The sequence below is a fragment of the Calypte anna genome, chromosome Z (assembly GCF_003957555.1).
Source record: "Calypte anna isolate BGI_N300 chromosome Z, bCalAnn1_v1.p, whole genome shotgun sequence".
Classification (NCBI taxonomy): domain Eukaryota; kingdom Metazoa; phylum Chordata; class Aves; order Apodiformes; family Trochilidae; genus Calypte; species Calypte anna.
Window position 1 is genome coordinate 52,442,420 of NC_044274.1, and position 20,220 is coordinate 52,462,639.

The window sequence follows — 20,220 nt, forward strand, 5'->3', positions numbered from 1 at the left end:
AGACTCCCACATCAGATTAAATTCAGAGTCCAATGCATAACACCAGCATATTATGCCTAGACACAATTTTATGCATTACCATATATCCTTATGAGGGTACTTAATATTTAACAATTACTGAAGTCAGTGAATTTGCCAAGGTTCAGAGGAAAAAATCCCCAGAAAAGTTCCCTAGAGAAAATCCAGGAGCTGTCACTGAATTTGACATACCTGTTGAATACGGATGAAATAAAGATAAGTGAACTTTCTGGTTTCCCTCTGTTCAGGAAATGCAGTATGGAACATATGCATACGTCCTGGTGCCATGCCAATGTTTCTTTCAATGAATTTACTTCCAACTAAACCTTTTGCTAATGACATGTAGTGTAACATTCTGACCCATGTCTACAGCTCATGGATAACATGGCAATATATACACCAAACAACTGCATGCACCCTTAAAAAATCTGACACTGTTCCTGATTTATCATGACACACTTAAGTTTAATCAAAAATGTTCAACTTAAATCAGTTTATAGTATCTTCATAGTCCAAACCCAGTGGTTCAAAATACTGAATTATTTCATGTCTCCTAACTACCCAAACCATTACACAGTTTCCTACTTTGTAAGCCATGCACACTGATGTGTACTAAATGTATGGGGAGCCTACCCTGGAATCCTTTTACCTGATTCACCATTCCCAGCTTCAGCAAAGGACTACCAGAGGGAAGGCCATCAATCAGGATGTGCTGCCATACAAGCAGGTACATAGTTACTGCTTCTAAAAGTTTCAAGCTCTCTGACAGCAAGTGCAGCAGAAGTAACAACTATTAGCTCCTACGTGCTCTAAAATTACATCAGAGAAGAATCAGTCAGCTTTTAATCCAGTAAAAATTGCCATGGTTCTGTACAAGATCAATAGCACATGGAAACCTGGACTAGGAGGGAAGATGGAGAGGGACTTTTTAGAAGGGAATGCAGCAATGGAACAAGGGGTTATGGCTCTAAACTGGAACATATTTAGGTTAGACATTAGGAATAAATTTTTTCCTTTCAAATGGACTAGGAGGCCTGAGTCTCTGTGTAACATGCATATATCATGTGTCATGTCCCAACAACCAAATCTCATGAAGGGACATCTGGACTACTGTCCTTTTGATTCCCTGGGTAAGGAAGACAAAGACTGTCTCCCACTGAGTAAGAGCAGACATTATCCACAACAACATAAACAACAAAAAGGTTCTTTCTGTATCTTCCAACACTTTCCTAAGCTTCTTTTTTATCTTGCTTTTATTTCAGCTTTCAGGTTTTCTACAGTGAGATCGTCTGGTCATATCCTTACGATGTCAACTTAATTCTAACAAAACAGGATTTTTTTTGGAGTAAAAACTAAGAACAAAAGATGAATATGATCAGATGAATCCTCATCAGTCTGGCTGAAGCTGAGAAACAATGATGGTTCACTGATCATTGCCAACATTCAGATTGTAAGCAGAAGTCGAAATACATTAATTGCTTGAACAAAAAGCTTAGCCAAGTAAACCAACCAGAGTAAAACCAACACATTCCCTTTGACAGTGAAACTGTAAGACTATACTCCTAACACAAAGTCCTTTTACTGAGAATGAAAGGAAATAAAATTATCAAGATACATTAATTGTTCACTGTGTAGCACAGAAAGCAGTAGGATTGTTGATCCAACAAATTAACTTCTAACAAAATATATCCAATGACATGTGTTTTGAAAGCACAGAGATACTGCATGGAGGTATTTCTTATTCTCCACCAGTTTTGGGATAACAATATCTCTAAGCTTATTTAACATTAATTACAAAATCACAGAATCAGCCAGGTTGGAAAGGACCTCTGAGATCATCAAGTCCGACCCTTAATCCATCACCATTGTGGTTACCAGACCATGGCACTGGACCATGGCACATTATTAGGATAACAGCTCACTCTTCTTTTGCATGAAGGAATTAATGTGAATGAAGTGGGTTGAAAGCAAGGAGGAGGCAAAGCTCTTCATATCACCAGCCTCCAAAATATACATTAAAAATAACTCAAATACAGCAAAAACCAATACTTTTTCAACTTTTAAACTGATGTTTACTACTGTGTAAAAAAAGCAAAATAAATCCAGCTGGAGCACTAACAGTTCAGCAGACAGTACAACTACAGTTAATTTCTGTGGCTGCTTCTATTTTAATAAGTGTGCTTGCTTTTCTTATGTCACCAACAGGACCACTTTTAATGTCTATTATTAAATATAGTCATTTATAGTGTATTATACATTATAATATGGTGATAAAGGAAAAAAGCACAATCCAAACAAGAGCCAATAGTGACAGTTGACATAGTAACTTTAAAATCACTGCATCTGCTCAAACTATCAACTCAGAGAAGTTCAGTAAGTCTCCTTGGTGTTTTTCAGGAAGCATGCTATCCCAGATCTAATAAAACTACATGTTTGGCAACTCTGTTCCCTGGGTTTCCACTAAAAATTATAAATTCTCCTTTCCTTCTAATATTTCAGAAATGGTTATGAACTGTCAGAATGTATGACTTATTGCCTGAGGATTGATGAATATTTTAATCTCCTATCAGGAAAGTCTCAATACCACTTCAGTGACTGTACACAAATAACATGTAGTTTCAAAACAAATCATCCATGAGTCTGCTCCAGCCATTGTTTCAGTGCAACTACCACAAAAAAAGCCAGAGAAGAGGATACACACAAACAAAACTAATCACTGTCTTGTCTGTTTTGTAAAAGAGGATCATAGAATACACCAAGTTGGAAGGGACCCATCAGGAAATCAGAGACAGAGAAAACGAGACAGAGGAAAAAAAGTGGCAGAAGAGAACTAAATACATAGTGCAGAATGAAACAAAGTATTTAGTGTTTTTATATATATATAATATATATATAAACAAATGCGGGTACACAACTATCCCTCCATAAATCTATATAAATATATGTGTATATATATACATAGACACCCTCTCTCTCCTAGTTTTTACTCTAGATGATACCATTTCAGTCAGAGGCAGAAGCCTGAAGTTAGTATTGTGAGGGGTCCACTTACTGCAACAGAAAAATAATTTAACACTTGGGGGTATACACGTTTTTCCTCTGTAAAAGCCCATGGTGTAAATCCATGTCATTTATAGGCTCAGTGATTTGAATACCAAATGCTTCCAATGTATAATTGAAGAGAATTTTTCTACCTGCCAGTCCTGAAAACCCACTCTATGACTTGAAAGTCAGGCTGGGATATTTCTTTTTCAGGTACCACTTCCAGAAAGAGCTACTGCAATTGAAATTCAGCTAAATCTACTATAGGAAAACAGAAGCAAAACAATCTTCATGGAACACTTCAGTCAGCAAATAAAACCATAAGCTAAGTTTCATGCCCATTTTATAACTTAGCTGCCAGACTCAACACTGCAACCTGAAGAATAGACTAGTTTTTGTCCTCTACTTCTTAGAACCTAATCAAAGAGAAATAAATGCCTACATCAAATAAATCTGTACAAAGAAACAAATCTTTTAGTACAAACAGACAATTCTCTTTTTCCCAAGAGTCAAAAAAAGCAGGATAGAGGCCACAGAAATGATAGGACCTAGCAGATCAAAGGTAACTGAACGGGCAAAAGAACTGGAGAGAGAAAAATGTTTAACCAAAATATAAAATGTGTGCTCTCATATTGGGAAGGAGCCCCAAAGACAACTGTGGATACAATTAGAAAGAGCAATGAACATCCACTGAAAAGTTTTCATGAACTACAAGGCTTCTCATTAGAAAACAGTTTCATAGGTGGTGTTACTATTAAGAAAAACACTCTCTTGACCAAAAACTTTTCACTTAAGTACAACAGCCAAGAGATTCAGATCACAGGAACTAGACTCCCTTCGAGGCTACCCATAGTCTCTTTGGTCCTCTAAAATGGCTAGAAAGATTTATAATCCAGGAGTGGCTACGACTACCCACCAGCACTCTTTTTAAGAAAGGGAAGACATCCTCTGGCATGTAAGCAGCAGTTCTTCCAATCTTTTTGTGCAGCAGTTGGGCCTATGGCTCACTGGGATCCTGAGAAGATAGCCCAGAAGAGATACAGCTCAAAACGTGTAGACCCAGCTGGTACCTTAACTAACCCAAGCCCAGTTTTGCAGCAGAACTAGGAGAATCTGCATTATCCACATTGGTTTTATTTCTTCTGACAGTTTTCCCACTCTGTGACCTTGATCATTTACATTAGCAGATGATTTATGAGTATAGGAGTGCAGGGGACGGTTCCACTTTGAAGAAGAGAGATGAAAAAGTGAGCTGGTCAGCCTTCCCCAGGAGATGGCAACATAGGCAGATGCTGAGCCTCCATCAAGATGTGAGAACCAGCCTGAGATAGGAGGGTATCCAGACCCTTTAAGAGCAAGCAAAGCAGCCTTGAAAGTCCACTGCTGGCATTTTAGTTTCACAATGCTGTGACATACTGATTTTGTTACATAGAGGAAATTAAGTACTGAATATCCCTGATACACATAAAACATAACTGCATAGATGGCACGTACTATTCACTCACAACACTTATATGATACATTGAGATACTATTCAATGCTGCTTTAAAATCTTTCAAGTATTTCAACAAACCCAGTAAAATACACTACATGTGTTTGAAAAGCAGGAAGGCAGCCAAATATTTTTTAAAAGCCACAAATGGTACACAGGTACTTCACACTTCTCCTGATGTCTGCCATGTCTTTCTACTCGACTTGCCATGCAGCCATACACTTCATGTAAGAAGTATTTCTAGGTCTTCACACAGGTTCAAACCTACCTGAGTAAGGAAGGTGAAGATGATTTGAAAAAGCCCTAGCATGTTCACCCCCCCCCCTTTAAACACAGACACATTTGCCCCAGAAAAATTTGTAAAATCTGTCTGGATACTCAGTTAATATTACATAAGAGTAAAAAAATTATATATTAGAGAATATATATATGTATGTATATATATATATGTATATAAAGAATATTGTGTATATTACCATTAATTATAATTTAACTCAGCACTTACTTGTGTTTAACCCCAAGTTAGACACATTAAGAATAAATATACACTGGAGGACCAGTTCTGCATTGGTACAAAATAAGCCACTTGATTTTACTTTTGAAAAGTTCTGACATTCAACAGATGACATTTTTTCCTTTTGAAAAATATAAGTACTTATGGATTGCCAGCTCTGCTCAGCTTCCACCCTACTCACTTTGTGCCAGCTTTGCAGTAAGCAGAAGAAATGTTTTACATACATTTGCCAAAGATAATACCTAAGGTAGTACTCAAAATGGTTTTATAGGCAGAAATATATAATAATTTACCAGAATGGGTATGTCTCAAAAAGCCATACAGGTTACAAGTGAAGAAGGTTACAAACTTACTTAAAACCATTGCTACTCCTTTTGATAAGAGGCACACACTTAACTGCAAGGGATACCACAGAATAAAAAAATTATCAAAATGAGCAGAAAGCTCATTAGCCTTCTGTCCACTGACAACACAATCCTGTAACTTTTTACTTAGCACTTACTACTTCCAAATCTTTTATCCTTACTGACGATACTGAAAATGCTACCAAAATAAAAAGGTCATTCTTGCAATAACCAATGCCAGCTAGCCTGTCTAAAAACGTAGTTAGTTACACAAATCTTTTTAAGAACATTGAACAAAGCAGGGTATCCTGAGTATCCTGAGCTAGCCATATAAAGTATATCTGGTCCGGATAAAAGGTCAAATATTTCAGAGCAAGCTGGAAGTGTCTTTTAGAAGGAAAAGAGGGAAAAAAAAAAAAAAAAAAAAAAAAAAGAGGTGGGGGGACACGGGACGGTTGGTGGAAAGGCAGGAGAAAATCAACCAGTACCTTACAAAAGGAGGCAGCGTAAGATGCAGCGTTTGGTTTAAATAAAATCTCGCAGGTCTCGTAGTTTGAGACCCGGAGAGGCTGGGAGTCCCGCCGCCCTCCCGGGACTTTCTGCGGCCGCCCGTGCCCCAGGCAGCCCGGCGGCCCGCACCTGGCAGCGCCCCGGCCTTACCTCTGCGTCCGGCGGAGGCGGGTGCCGCTCCTCAGGTGGGGCAGCGTGAAGTTGGAAAGCACCGTCCAAAAACTTGGGTCCGACATATCCATTTCCCCGCGTACGAACGCCTAGGAACTCGGTGCCATGATACGAGGAGCAACAAGGGGAAAGGAAAGAAAGGAAAGGAAAGCAAAGAGCCCCCGAGCACTCTCGGAGGCAGAGTGCGGAGAGGCAGCGATTCAGCCGCCCGGCCTCGGCAGGAGAGGGAGCGCAGAGAGGAGTGAACAGCAACTCGGGACGGTACCAACTTTGCCGTGCGGCTGCTCCGCAGGGGACCGCCCCGCCCCGGCGCCGACCATTCGCGCCCGCGCGGGGGCCGCGCCTCGGCAGCCTCGCTCCCCGCCAGCGGCTCCCGCGCACGCACACACCCCTCCCAAAACCCCCTCCCCAAAGCCCCTCCCAAAATCCCCTTCCAGAGCCCCTCCCCTCACCCCCTCCCCGCATCCCCTCCATACCACCTCCTCCTGATACCCCCGGCCCGAGACCCCGAAATCCCTCCTCGCCCGCCACGGCTCTTGGAGCAGCAGTCTTGCCCCACAACCCTGTCCGCAACCGGGCCCCGGGAGCCGCTGCCGGGACGGCAGCTCCCGCCTCCCTCCACCGGCGGCGCCAGGTGCGAGCGCCGCAGGCCCGGCCCGCCCAGCGCTGCCCCTGGCCCGCTCCAGCCCAGGCAAACAGCGGTGGCCTCGCAGTGCCGAGCCCAGAAGGTTCAGGCAGCAGATCGCCGTACGCTGCCCACAGCAGAGCTCGCCGGCTACCCGCAGCTGCCACGCTTTACATTGCTGGAAACCGCAGGTAAAGACCACGGACGCTTTATCTGAATGTACAATATAAATACGTCATTTCTATGACTTCGTGCCTATGCCAGGAGAACTGACAGTACAGATAGTTAATTACTGGCTTTCACGTTGGCTACCTGCCACTGCAGACGCCAGCCATTCGCCACAGAAGGCTTGGATACCCACCCTCATTAACAGCTATCTCTTTTGAGAAAGCTGCCCAGAGACAGGCTGGCAAAAGAAGGGCATGGAAAGGCCTTGAGTACCTTTTCCACTCTAAACAGTGACCTAATCCCTCAGGTACTTTGAGTCATTTCCTCCACTTCCTCCTGCCAACTTTCTTCCTTTTGCTTCTCTCTTCACCGTTCACCAGCAGCCTCTCAGCTCAGCTGGTTGGCTTTCTTGACTTCTATAGGGTTTTTTCTGTCATCCCCCACTTCATTTCTCATTTTAGCCCCATGTGTGCTGGCTGCTGTCCTCAGTCTTTTCACTTCTAATTGCTGCATCACCCTGGAGCCCTCTCCTCTAGACCTCCACAGCTCTGTCTAGACTAGCATTTTTCCTCATATCTCTGCAGTACACAAATAAAAGTGTTTCTAAAATGACTACCATACTGCACTGTCATTCAGTAATGCCAGCCTCAAGCTGTTAGAAGCAATGGTGGTCAGATACAGAAACAGAGTTACTGTGGCTTCAAAAAATTATGAGGTTTGTTTTAACATACTTAAAATTTCCATTTGCCTTTTGTTTCTCTAAAAGTCACATTTAAAGGACTTGGTCACATTTATGCTTATAGAAAGAACATAGCAAGTTTTGTGCTGAGACTGTTTACTTATTTTCCTGAAAGCAAGATTCCTGCATAATCTCAACGCTGCAGGAGCTGTATCTTAGAAAAACACTAACTACTGTGATGGCTGCCAGCACTGCACTCTCTGTGAGAAATTATGTGGTTCTGTGGTTAAATCACCCAAAGTCATCTGTGATAGCAGGAGGAAAATCACTGGAAACAAAGAAAAAATCCAGTGTAAATAGAGATCACATTGTTTCTTAGGTGAAAGAAAACTGATGGCACAAGCTGCAGAGCAGAGCTGGAAGGGCTCACATGGCAGGGGGTAAGATGGCTAGCAGCATACCAGCTTGGCATGTAACATGCCATTGCCACCTTTTCCCTCGTACTGAAAAGTCTCCCGAAATGCGTATTGCAAAGAAGGCACTAGTGTTGTCTAATAAATTAAAACAAGCTATTTTGAGGGATGAAGAGGAATGTTTCCTTGGGGTAGTTTTAAAAATTACAGATACAAACTTTATCTCACTTAGAAAATGGGTTTAGAATCCAGTAAGGTGTTACCACAGAAGCATGCCAGCAGACACCACTTGCTGACACACCAATGTAATGAGTCAGTTCATTGATGAAACACAAAGAAATAATCTAACACTTCTCTGAAGATGTCTTAATTTCTTTTAGAAGAAGACCAGCTCCTCATAAGAAGGGAAAATAGTCACATCTAGGTCTCAGGTCAGATCTTCTTGTACCAGTTAGGGCTGAAATGGCTGCAGAAGTTGGCACTTGGCCCAGTCTCCACCTGTGCCCCTCATGAAGGCTCAGCAGGAGGGCACTTCCCAGCCAGCCTGCATGTTCTTTTTAAACCTCTCCATTGGTTGAGAAGTTGTACTCACACCTACTGTAACCAGTAACAGAAAACCTCTCAACAACTCCTTGTCACTTTGAGGCATATTGAGTGTGAAGTTTTAAAAGTTCATGCTAAGGCAAGCATGGGTGTCAACCCTCCTTTCTTAAAATTTCTTAGGAAGTTCCCAAAACTCTACATACGTACTGAGAATTATCTCTTCCTCTTCCCCTTTACTATCTCATCTTCTGTGGTATGCAGAGTTTTCACCCATAATTGGCATATTTGGAGAAATAACTGTCAATGATCATGAAATCAGGGAATGTTACCTACCTGATGATGTGAACAGTGAAAGGACAAAAACATTTTTCAGCTCTCATGCCTGAAAAGCTTCAGTGCCCCTGTCAGCCTTCAAACTCTCTCATCTCCTCAGCCTTCTGGAGACACTTAAAGGAGTACCTTTCCTCTCTGGAAACAGAAGTTCAGTTTCTGTAACTCAGCCAAGTGCATCTCATGCATTGTGATCATTGGAACATGAAGGTCAAAACTTCTCTATAAACATTAGCAAACTTCTCTCCTGCAAGACCATGATGTAATTAATCTCAGGATTTCTTTTTGAAAATCCCTTCCACTTTATCAATAATGATATGAAGCCTTCAATTCTGAAGCAAGACTAGCCTATCATACTCTGAGCAAAGACGCACCTGAAAAAAAAGTCTGCTTGCAAGTAAGCAAATTCTGAAGGAACTGAAGTTTAAACCTTTTATATACAACCAGAATTACTATGCCGAAAGCCAGAGAAGTGATTATGCCACTTTACTCTGGTAAGACCTCACTTGAAGCATTGTGTCCAGTTCTGGAGCCCTTGATAGAGGAAGGACATGAATCTGACTGAGTCAAGAGAAGGGCCACAAGAATGATCAGTGGTCTGGTACACCTCTACTACAAAGAAAGGCTGAGAGAGCTGGGGTTGTTCAGCCTATAGAAAAGAAAGCTCCAGGGAGCCCTTAGTGACCTTCCAGTATTTGAAAAGGGCCTAGGAGAAGGCTGGAGATGGACTGTTTGCTAGGGCTTGTCGCAATAGGATAAGGGGCAGTGATTTTCAATTAGAGAAAAGTAGATTTAGACTGGGTGTTAGGAAAAAATTCCTAATCATGTAGAAAATGGAACAGGATGCCCAGGAAGATAGCTGAGGCCTCATCCCTGAAGATACTTAACATGAGGCTTGATGAGGCTATGAGCATCCTGATCTGATTAAGGGTGTCCCTGCTTACTGCAGAGGAGTTGGACTAGATGATCTTTAGAGGTCCCTTCCAACCCAAATTATTTGATGATTCTATGATTTATACTCACCTGGCTACTGCAATATATATTTCACGATCTGACAAGCTGGATTTTTGCAAAAGCAGAAAAGAATTAAGAAATTCTAGGTAAAAGCTGTCATCCATTTATTTAGCAACAGGGGGCATCTTAATCACATCAGTGTAATTCTATACTAAACATCATTCACTTCAAACTTGGCTTCTTAACAGTCAAACCCCTTGCAATTCCATCTCCAAACTGCACAGACCATTCACAAGCCAAAGCTCCTTGAGTCACATGTCCTGCACATTCAAACACAACTTCACCTTGGCTTTCTGTGCACAATTAGATGTACTGCTAACTAGTCAGGCAGCTTCTAATATGTTCTCAAAAGTAAGCAAAATTTTTCTTATAGTGCTTGGTGGACATAGACATGTTAAGGCACTACTCAGACTTTGACAAAGGCATGGGAATGAAGGGAGGAGCTGTGAGACATCCAGCACAGACTCACAGTATCCTTATACAAATTAATATTCCCTACATCATAAAGGGAAACAGAGGCCTTATCCTAAAGAGCACAACATGTAAAGGATAGTGAAAACCTTTAATGCCTATCAATAACAACATAGCTTCCAAAGCAGTGTCAGCCATTTGTTACTTTCCATGCCACAGAAATGCCTGATTTCAAAGCAAACATCTTAAGGGAGAGTAAGGTTTTGTCAGCTAATTAAGGTACTACATGGCTCCTTAGGGGCATCCTTCCCTCCCAATTTATTCAGCTGCATCAGCTCAGTGAGGGGAGGGACAGCCGAGGATCAGTGCAGGTACAAGGGAAGCAAATGGACCAAATGGTTGGGCAGAGAGGCAGGGGCTGCAGGACCTTTCTTTGGCAGTGCTGCCCCTTAAACTGGACTCGGTATCACTATCAATAATGATAGTGCTGCTTATCCTCCGCAGACAGAGTCTGAGAAGCCAAATTTTCCTTGATTTGTAAGCTGTGACAGTTTACTTGCTTCTGCCAAGTAGAACTGAAGGAAAATACTGAATGATGCAGAAGATACAGTGTTTCAAAATACTGTAAACCCATGTTCATTAGGAACAGATCTATGGCATACAGATAAATGCATACTTGACAAGTAGATATTATTTCCCTGTAACAAGTTGTCTGTGACAGCAACTGTAAATAACTCCCCCCAACACTCAACTAAAATCACTGAATTCTGTAGTTGTCAAAAATAAAATAACATACATAAAATACAACAGGTAAAAACCTGCAAGCATGTCCTGAATGGCACTTGTTATTAAGTCTTCAGCTATACAGCAGCTCCCAAAACAAAAAGCAGCTCAGGCAGCTTCATCACTTTGGAGATGCTTTACTATGTAATTTGGATGAAAAGTTTGACAGATCACAAAGCATTATATAAGGCAGCACATAACAAGTGATAAAGATCATTAAGTTTTCCCTTTTATATTAATTTGAAGATAAAACATCATTCAAGTCAGAAAAGGTGACTAATTTACCCTTGCTTTTAAGAAGATTACATTACCAAAAGCAAACTTATAAAAGGCACCCTTACAGGAGCCCCAATTCAATACAAACGCAAAAAAAAAATTCAAAATTTAAACATTTACTTCCAGTAATCAACAGCAAGAAAATATCTTCCCCATTAATATTTTAATTATATAACACTTATTTTAAATACCACTGTGCTTAAAATGCTTACAAAGTTATATGGTATATCTTTTAAATGAAAATGCAGTACCAATACTAAATCACTATTTTGCATATAGTATTCCAATGCAACAGTTATCTAACCTACTTTCTTCACACTGATAGTTACATTAATACACACTGGAATTTTTCAAAACATACAGCAAAATGTTCTGGAGTCCCTGCCTGAGAGTACTACAGATTGCTCAAGCCTTATAAATTTTACAGCAAGATATACATTGAATGCAGCAAACCAGCAACAGTATAGACAACAGAAAGTTTCTCAGAAATGCTAAGGTTAGTAAAAACCAAATAGCATAGGCCTTATACCAAATAAGGCAGGTAAATTCATGAACCATGAAATAAAAGAAGGGCTGCCTTAATGCAGCTTTTCTATTTTCATGGGAAAGGAATATTACAGAATCATTTCTCTCAGCACAAAGAAATGCTTCTCATTCCATCAATATCTTTGAAGGAAGCTAGATTAAAACTGTATTTTTCAGATAGGTTTTAGAGGCGTTTCTTTGGATTTAGATGAGCCTTTTCAGTCAGGTAATTATTATGCAAAGAATAACAAAGGAACTTGCTAAACTGCTCATTCAGTTATTGATATTTTCAAAGGTTCACGGAGTATCTTGAAGTTCTACTACAGTCAAACTAAGCTGTCATGCCACAGCACTCCTCTAAAAGGCTCAATGGTCTGCCTGAACAGATCTTGTTTCAAATGAGATTTCAAGTCTGGTCAATAAACATCTCCACTGACAATAACGTGCAACATTTGTAGAATATTTAACCTATTTCCTCACAATGTTTTTGTAACTGAACTAGTGAACAGTACAAAAATGTATACATGGTACAGGAACCATTAAAACTCACAAGTAAATTTGAAAAAGTAACTGCATATTATATGTTTTTAGCAGATCATACAGTATTATGTTCTTTGTTTAATACACTTAAATACTGCTACCAGTGACCTGGAAAAAAAACACCTTTCTAGGAAACAACACAAAAGAGTAACAACAGAAACAAGGCAGTTTACCACTGGATAAAGCAGCCTTAGTTGAACGACAGTCTTACTAGACATTCAAGTCATATCAAAGCACATAAAACCCCCACAGACAGAATTTATGGCAAGATCCTGGAAGACAGAAATAGTGCAATGAATTTTGGTATTGTCATAGATAAACAGCTAAATATGAGCTTTTAATATGATGGTATAGCTGAAAGAACAAACAAGTTGGAAAATCTCTCATGGGAGTAAGGAGATAACACAATTGAGCACTTGTAGCATTTCCCAAAGATGGCAGAAAATTCATGAGGATTGAAAAAGATATATAATCAAAATTGGGAACTACAGTGTACAGCTTGAAAACTTAATTTATTCCAATTAGCCAAGGCTAAAGGAGTACCTTGATAATTTAGTAGACATATCCCCAGGAGGAAGAGATTTCTGGGAGAAAACAGGTTGTAAGAACAGTGAGCTCCATCCTGTCCCTGCCTCACACATAGTAGTTATGTATTCAAACTCAAGAAGTCAGATGAAAAAGGAGTTTTAAATTATTTTGCCTTACCTACTGTAACACAGTAGATTTCTTATCACTGTAAACCTTATTTGCTCTATGGCCTTCTACCTAAAAAAAATAACCACACTTCAAACAAGAGTTAGAGAATAGAGAAGAAAATAGCAGACAAGGTTTTAAAGCCTATTTTATATAGGACGTTAAACTAGGAGATCTTACTGGTCTGTCCATACTTTAAAATGTACTCGTTAATAATTGGCTTTATACGAATCAGAACTACAATAATTGAAAACTTGCTCCCCCTAGTGGCTGATGTTGATGTTTAACAACTTTACTGAATTGATTTTCACTGGGATGTGAAGTAGAAATTAGCTGAGTAACTACAAAAAGTATTTTGTGCGTGAACAATGTGTATCTGCCCGATTTCAAAGATTACTTAGACCTCTTTAGCACACAAACACCCTTACTCTAACCAAGTAATGTCCAGAAGTCAAATTTAACCTCCCACTGTCCTGGCTTATTGCATTTCATTTAATTTAAACACATTTCAGAAAAGTAATGGTTCCAGGACTTCTTACCATTTCTGAAAGGTTCTCAGTAGATGCCCAATATTAACTGAAATTTAAATATACTGTGTAGCCATCTGCATCAGGCATCGAAATCTGAATCAGGCAGCGCTGGTTTTAATCCAATATTTTTCAGTCTGTAGCAGACTGAGCCAACCATGCTAACAACTATTTGCTCTGGTCCTAGAGAGCTTCTCCTTCTGAGCTAATTTAACAAACAGGCAGACTAATGAGAAAGTATGAGAGAGTTGTTTCCCATTTTTGTCACTTAATTTACATTATCTTGGCAAGCAGAGAAGGCACAGCTTTCTTTTTTCTTAAGAAAATGTGGACAGAATCACTCTGAACATACTTTTATTCATTCTTCATCACAGCTGCAGTCAACAAAGCCATATTTTTGAGGAAATGCCTTTATTCAGTTGGGGAAAAACCTTATTTCTTAAAAAAAGTTTGGGGGGCTTGACTCTCTAAACTTAGAATCTTATTCCTGGAAGTTTAAAACCAAATATTGGTGGTAAGTGGCATAAACATTACATCATTTTTCTGTGCCTTTTCAATGAAAATATTTGTATCAGACCTTTTTCACTAGAGGAAACACAATGTTCAAAATAGTGTTTGAAATACCCCTGTAAAAAAGACTACGGAATTCTTAAGGTTTTGTGTGTTTCTTTTGGTTTTAATAGTTCGTTAACTATATGGAAAACATATAGTTAATGTTTGGATGGAAGGGTAGGTTAAGTGGAAATTCTATCATGTCACCACAGCATTCTGGTTTGGAGAATCCCAAACAACATACTCCTAATGAGAGGAATACTGCTCCTTACACAGAGCTATTTCCTCATGTTCAGTGTACTCACCCACCAGGGTAACAGAATTAAGGTACATTCAGCTAGGGAAAGAAATCAGGCATAATTCCTGCTCATCCAGAGATTCAACCCTGATAGGCTTGGAAAAGCTGTTGGAATGAGTTGTTGCTTTTCTCATTTTTAAAATACCTTTTGGGGCAGGAGTGGAGGTTTAACAGAGGTCAGCACAAGTGAAGCACTCAGGCCTGTCAATCAAATTCTAAAGAGATTCAATTCCAGTGATACTGAATTTAAAAGTGGTTATTCAGTATAAATTTTGTCTTCAGAGAGACAGAAAGCTTCATCAGCAGTAATACTTACACACTGAATGTCCTAAATTAATCACCTAGTCAGTACACGTCCAATGGCTACAGATACATTACAGGTGTCAGTCACAGCAAGGAAATCAAATTCTCCTCCACAGCACTGGTACATACTGTGTTTATTTTTTTATTGTATTTTGAATACATGATTTATTTTCAAATGCTGATTTCAATCACAACCAGTATAAATGAGGTGCTAGGAACTCAAAGCTTTGCAGTGTATACACACACAAGGTGTTGCATTTCCTGGGCTTTTCCCTACACTCATGTGGCTTCAATGCTTATCTGTGTGATGGATCTGTTGTCAATAAAACTGTATGAGATGGAGCACCCCACACAGTGTAAGCAGCAAACTGGACCCTGAGGACACTGTAAGTTAAAAGGGAAAGTATTATATGCTTCAAAGACCATTATGTGGACTGCCTACCAACATTAACCTTGGTATTTCGAACAATTAGCTGAGTGCACAGCACTGAGAGCTGGTAACATCTTTACTCTCCTTGCATGTCACCTTCAAATGCTCTCCCACTCAAGAGGCTACATAATAAATAACAATAGTTCCATTCCGGTGCGCTCCATAGTTTAAATCAGAATTTCTGAATAACCCTCATTACACTCCACTCACACTTTTTTGTTTGTTAGGTTTTCTATACAGTTAACTGCCTTGCCCATCAGATGGTGCTGCAATTGAATAATCTGAACTGTATAAGCAGGTGCCATGGTAGCTGAACAGTGAATCACTGGAAATGGTAGAAATAACCACAAAGAAAGATCATTCTACAGGAAAAAAACTTGAAACCAAGCATCTAGAAGTATGAAAGGGGTAAAGACTGAGTTAGTTATGTTTGTGAAAATGTGATAGAAAACCCTCAAAATGAAGGAAAAAAATACTAAAAATTACATCATAGCTACACTACAGTGCCTCAGAGTCTAAGACCTGGTTTTAACCTTTCACTTAATCTCTGCAAAGACAGTAACACCCAACTGCTTCTTGGGAATGCAGAGAAGGCAATGTCTGAAACATCTGCATTAAATACTCAGCTACTAAAAAAAGAGAGGGAAGAGGTAGACAATAGCAAGGGGATGTTCACGCTGACCACTCTACAGTAGATTCAGAGGTACTGATCTGTTTCTACAATCCTCTCCTCCCTGCAGGCAAAGATCATACAAAGTGAAGTTGAGAGAAACCCAGAATAGTTAAAAAATAGTTTTAAGTATCTCTCTCTCATGCTTATCAGGAGAATGACAGGAATCAGGGAATACGATGTGACAAGTCACAGACATCTACCTCCCACCCTCAAAGACAGAACACACATTTCATTTTCACTTTGTAGGACCAAGAGTGCATGTCAGTGTTTTATAATATACAAACTATGGCTGGCATCTCAGTCATCACCAACACCCTGTAAAAACTATACAAAAAAAGGAGTGCAGGATCAGCACAACCTGTGTTAGCTTTTTAGAACTCCAGCATCCTGGAAAGCTCTGTCACTAATAGTGGAAATGAGGGAATTAACTGTTCAGATTTCAAGTAGGAGTTCTGTTTGCTTCTCTCAAATCAGCACTTTAATTCTGCAAATTTGACAAGAAAATGTACTTAGTATTTGCAAAGGATTACCCCAACATTTTCTACAAAAGCTACACCCTATTCTCAACCCTCCACTTCCTCAAGACCCACACAGGCACACTTCTAAATATATACAAGAGGAGAAGACTTCAGTCCAGTTGTAGACAACACATGGACAGCCTAGATGTCCTGGCAAAGAAACCTCAGTATGGTGCTGAAGGAGGAACATACCAGAGTTCTCATAATGAAAGGGACTGGCTTAATTAAATTCGTAACTACACTAGCATTTGTCATGATCTTCTCCTCTCAGGCCCTACAGCAATTTTTAGATATATTTCCAGGTTTTATCAGCCTGGGAGGTCACAGAGCACTCAGTAGAATGTTTTCCATTATGCTTGCCAGCAGAACGACACCAATCAGATGACAACTTCTAGAGCATGGTAAGAACTGCTTCCTACCAGTCTGCTGTGCTATACTTTGGGGTCCTGCAGGCATGTCTTTTATAGCAGTTTTGTTGTGTGAAAGTTTTAGTCCCCTTTGTGGTCACTGTTTACTTCTCCATCAAACTGCAAATTCACATTCCTGGCCAAGCAGCATCATGACATCTCTTAGGGAAGACCTCCTCTTGGAGCAATCCTCCTCTCAGCTGATTCCAGGTACACAATCTAGATGTAAGCCACACAGACTTTTGCTCAGCAGTCCTAAAGCAGAAAACTCCCATCAGCTTTGCTCTGCTCAAGTGTTACTGTGCTTGAGCTGCTAACTGCAGACCTCCTCCTCTTCTCTACTGCAAAGACAACCTCGCTATTTTTTTGGGAAAAGGGATCACCAACTCTCATTGCAAAACAATTCAGCCTGCACAGCAGTGAAATGAAGTTATGCTGTGAGCAGCAGAAATAATGAAGCCCTCAAAAAAGGCCACTGAAGGGACAGCAGTGCCCTTCCGACGTGCAACCTCCTTCTGCATTTCTCACTACAAGTTTTAACAGTCCCAAAGCTTTTATTTGATTATCATCGGGTTTCATTGGGAAGGCTGATGCATGCAGCTCTAGTTTCTGTTCTGCATCTATTTTTATCAAAGTGCAATAAAATTATGCAAGTATGATAAAATGATGCAGATGCAACATAATGCTGCAGCACTGGCACAGAGCAAGGTTGAGAAATTCTATTACAGGAATTTCTGTGCAGGATTGGTTTTGTTGGCAGCTTATACAAGGACCACATGAAATTGGTCACTGTGCTACACAAAGACTGCAGAATTTCTGAACTTGAGGTGCACTTTACCTCAGGAAATATCTCTCCTGGAAGAAGTGAGCCATCGACATCCCTATCAAATCAAACTTTCAAAGAGAAGGACCACCAGAAGACTAATATAGCAGTTTCTCTGTATCTGCAATAATTGATTTGCAACACTTTGGACAATTAATGGACCTGGAATTAAAGATGTTCTGAATGCTTTTCTTTAAAATCAGATTAGGCCAATTACAAAGCCATACTACAGAAGTCTGAATTTGTCATGCAGGTTGAGACACCTGAGCCCCAGGACATTTACAGTCATTACTAATAGATAAGTCACCTCTGACAAGAAAAGCCTCTAAGTGGACAGGTACATTCATGGCAGTGATTTGGGATTGCTGTTAGATAATTTGCATCTACTTGAAACTCTGTGCTATGACAGGGTAGAAAGAAAGGAGGCTGTCCATTTTCAAGTATAATTTAAGACCTGTAGAGTTCTTTTCACCTATACAATGTGGATCAACTATTCAAAGATGATCAAATCAGCTATTCACTATCTCATTGGCTTGGAGTGATTTCTTGGCACCACATATGGAGTAAGGTATTCACTAAGTCTCTGTACGGCCCCAAACAGAGCTCCATGCTGTCTTCCCTCTCTTCCTCCAGTTTCTGATTTAGATACGACATAATTTTTTTCACTATTCCAAAATTTTTATGTTGTTTTTTCTAATTGAAAACATGAAAAAAATATATACAGAGTTCTCCACATCTTGCTTTCATTTCACTCTTTCATCTTTAAAATAAAGCACAGTGGATGTGATCAAGATTTTGGACAAGCTCTTTATTACAGTATCACCTGTAAAAGTTAAGATGAACCAAAATTTGACTCTCAGGTAAAGTCTTCTTAAAAAACAGTGTGAGGCTTTGGTTTCAAAGGAAGATTAGACAAGGTAATTTGTCTTTAAAAGCTGTATGGAAAAAAGGTTTACAGTGAACCCTTAAGGGTCAGTGAACCCTTAAACATTTCAAGCTTCAAAATTAAGTAATCTGAGCAGCACATCAAATCACAGTAAAAATTAACATTATGAGGGTATATCTCAGTAGATATTACTTTAAGAAGACTTTAATTGCTTCATAGAGTAGTAAAGCAGTTAAAGAAATCTCTTTTTGGATCATTCCTATGACTGTGTATCCTTCAAAGACATTAGAAAGATATTTTTTAAAACAGTATTTTAAATAAAAAAAAAAGAACCCTCTGTCTCTAGATCCACTGTTCCCATTACACAGCACCACTTGACAATTACTGTAATTTGCAAACTGAAATTGCTATTACCTTTTCAAAATGCTTAGAAAGCCTAACCTGCTAAAAGATTTAATATTCAATAATACATACAAAATACAACCCAAAACACCAAAAGATTTAATAAAACTAGTACACAGGTGCTCTGGGAGGACTTTTAAGAGAGTTCAGGGAGAGAAGACTAACCAAATGGCATTTAAAATGATTCAGATGGACTCTCTATCACAAATAAAACAAAGAGTCTTTCAGACTACCATAGGAAATAAATGTCACAAGAACTTCTCTTGATTTCCCAAGATGCACCTTACATATACAGGGAGGGGGAAAACAACACAGCACTACAGTAAAGAACTAGACTTCTGGTAAACTCTCTAAAATTATCTTATCTATCCCTCTAAACTGGAACATGCTGTAGGGAAAAAGGGCTACTGTTCTTGCTTTATGTGATCTAAATAAATATATATATAGATGAATCTTCCTTAGGAACAATATCAAGTAACAAAAGACACTGATCAAATTGCCTATTCTGCATAACTTTTTTAGAGACATATACAATAATACAATTTTCTCCTGGGAGCTTTTGAAAATGTACTTAAACCAGAATCTTTACGATAACAGGAAACTAAGTTTTACTCTTATTCTACACAAGAACCTGTACAAAAGACCACTGTGACAAAAGAGGCTTACCTTCTCCAATTCCACAACAGTGTGCAGCAAGTAAAACTGCACTTTCTTTAGAGCCAGCCCAAAAATCCACATGAGAACAAAATTCACATCTCCATTTCCCTGTTGGGTGGCAAACCAATGGCAAAGATCACCCAGGGGGCCCATGTCCAGAGATTACAGCTGTGCAGGTCCTCTGGTTCCAAACTAGGCCCTCCTTTACACCTGTGCAACCCCAGTAAAAAACAAATAGGCTAAACAGATGTAACTGACTGCTGCTCAATAAAATTCTAATGAAGATTCACAAGCAAAATGAGAAACAAAATATTCTCTGTTGTGACTCTGCAAGGCTCAGAAAACATAAAAGCTTTCAAAAGAATTTTTAAAAATGAAGTTTGTAGTGCATTTAAGTACATAAGCAATCAGACCAGCTAAGTAATGGGCAGCTTTTACGTAATCACTCCTCAAAACCCGTTGTTACACCACAAAAATCTTACACATGCATTGAAGTTCTCTCACATTTTCCATTTACTGAAGTGCCAGTGGAAACAGCTCTTCCTTTGACCTATCACAACTCTTCATATGGAAGAGAATGGGAAACAGCAGAGTAAAATGTGTTTTGTGTGGTTAAATAAGGGCTCCTAAAAAAAAGAGTCAAAAGAACAGGA

The 20,220-nt window shown here is 39.5% G+C and overlaps 1 protein-coding gene and 1 long non-coding RNA gene across 5 annotated transcripts in view; one reads left to right on the forward strand and one right to left on the reverse strand.

Moving 5' to 3' along the window:
- The window catches only part of MAST4 (microtubule associated serine/threonine kinase family member 4), a 278,832-nt gene that overhangs the window by 102,783 nt on the left and 155,829 nt on the right, over nt 1-20,220 (reverse strand). The window contains exon 1 of one of the 2 annotated variants that reach the window (XM_030467137.1): nt 6,071-6,316. The exons of the other annotated variant lie outside the window; for it this stretch is intronic. Within the exon in view, the coding sequence (XP_030322997.1) occupies nt 6,071-6,162 (92 nt within the window). The 5' untranslated portion in view covers nt 6,163-6,316. Of the gene's footprint in view, nt 1-6,070; nt 6,317-20,220 lie in introns of those variants that run through there. 2 annotated transcript variants of the gene reach the window in all.
- The window catches only part of LOC115599885, a 45,561-nt gene continuing 31,896 nt past the window's right edge, over nt 6,556-20,220 (forward strand). For all 3 annotated transcript variants that reach the window (XR_003988664.1, XR_003988665.1, XR_003988666.1), the window contains exon 1: nt 6,556-6,907. This is a non-coding gene — a long non-coding RNA (uncharacterized LOC115599885). The remainder of the gene's footprint in view (nt 6,908-20,220) is intronic.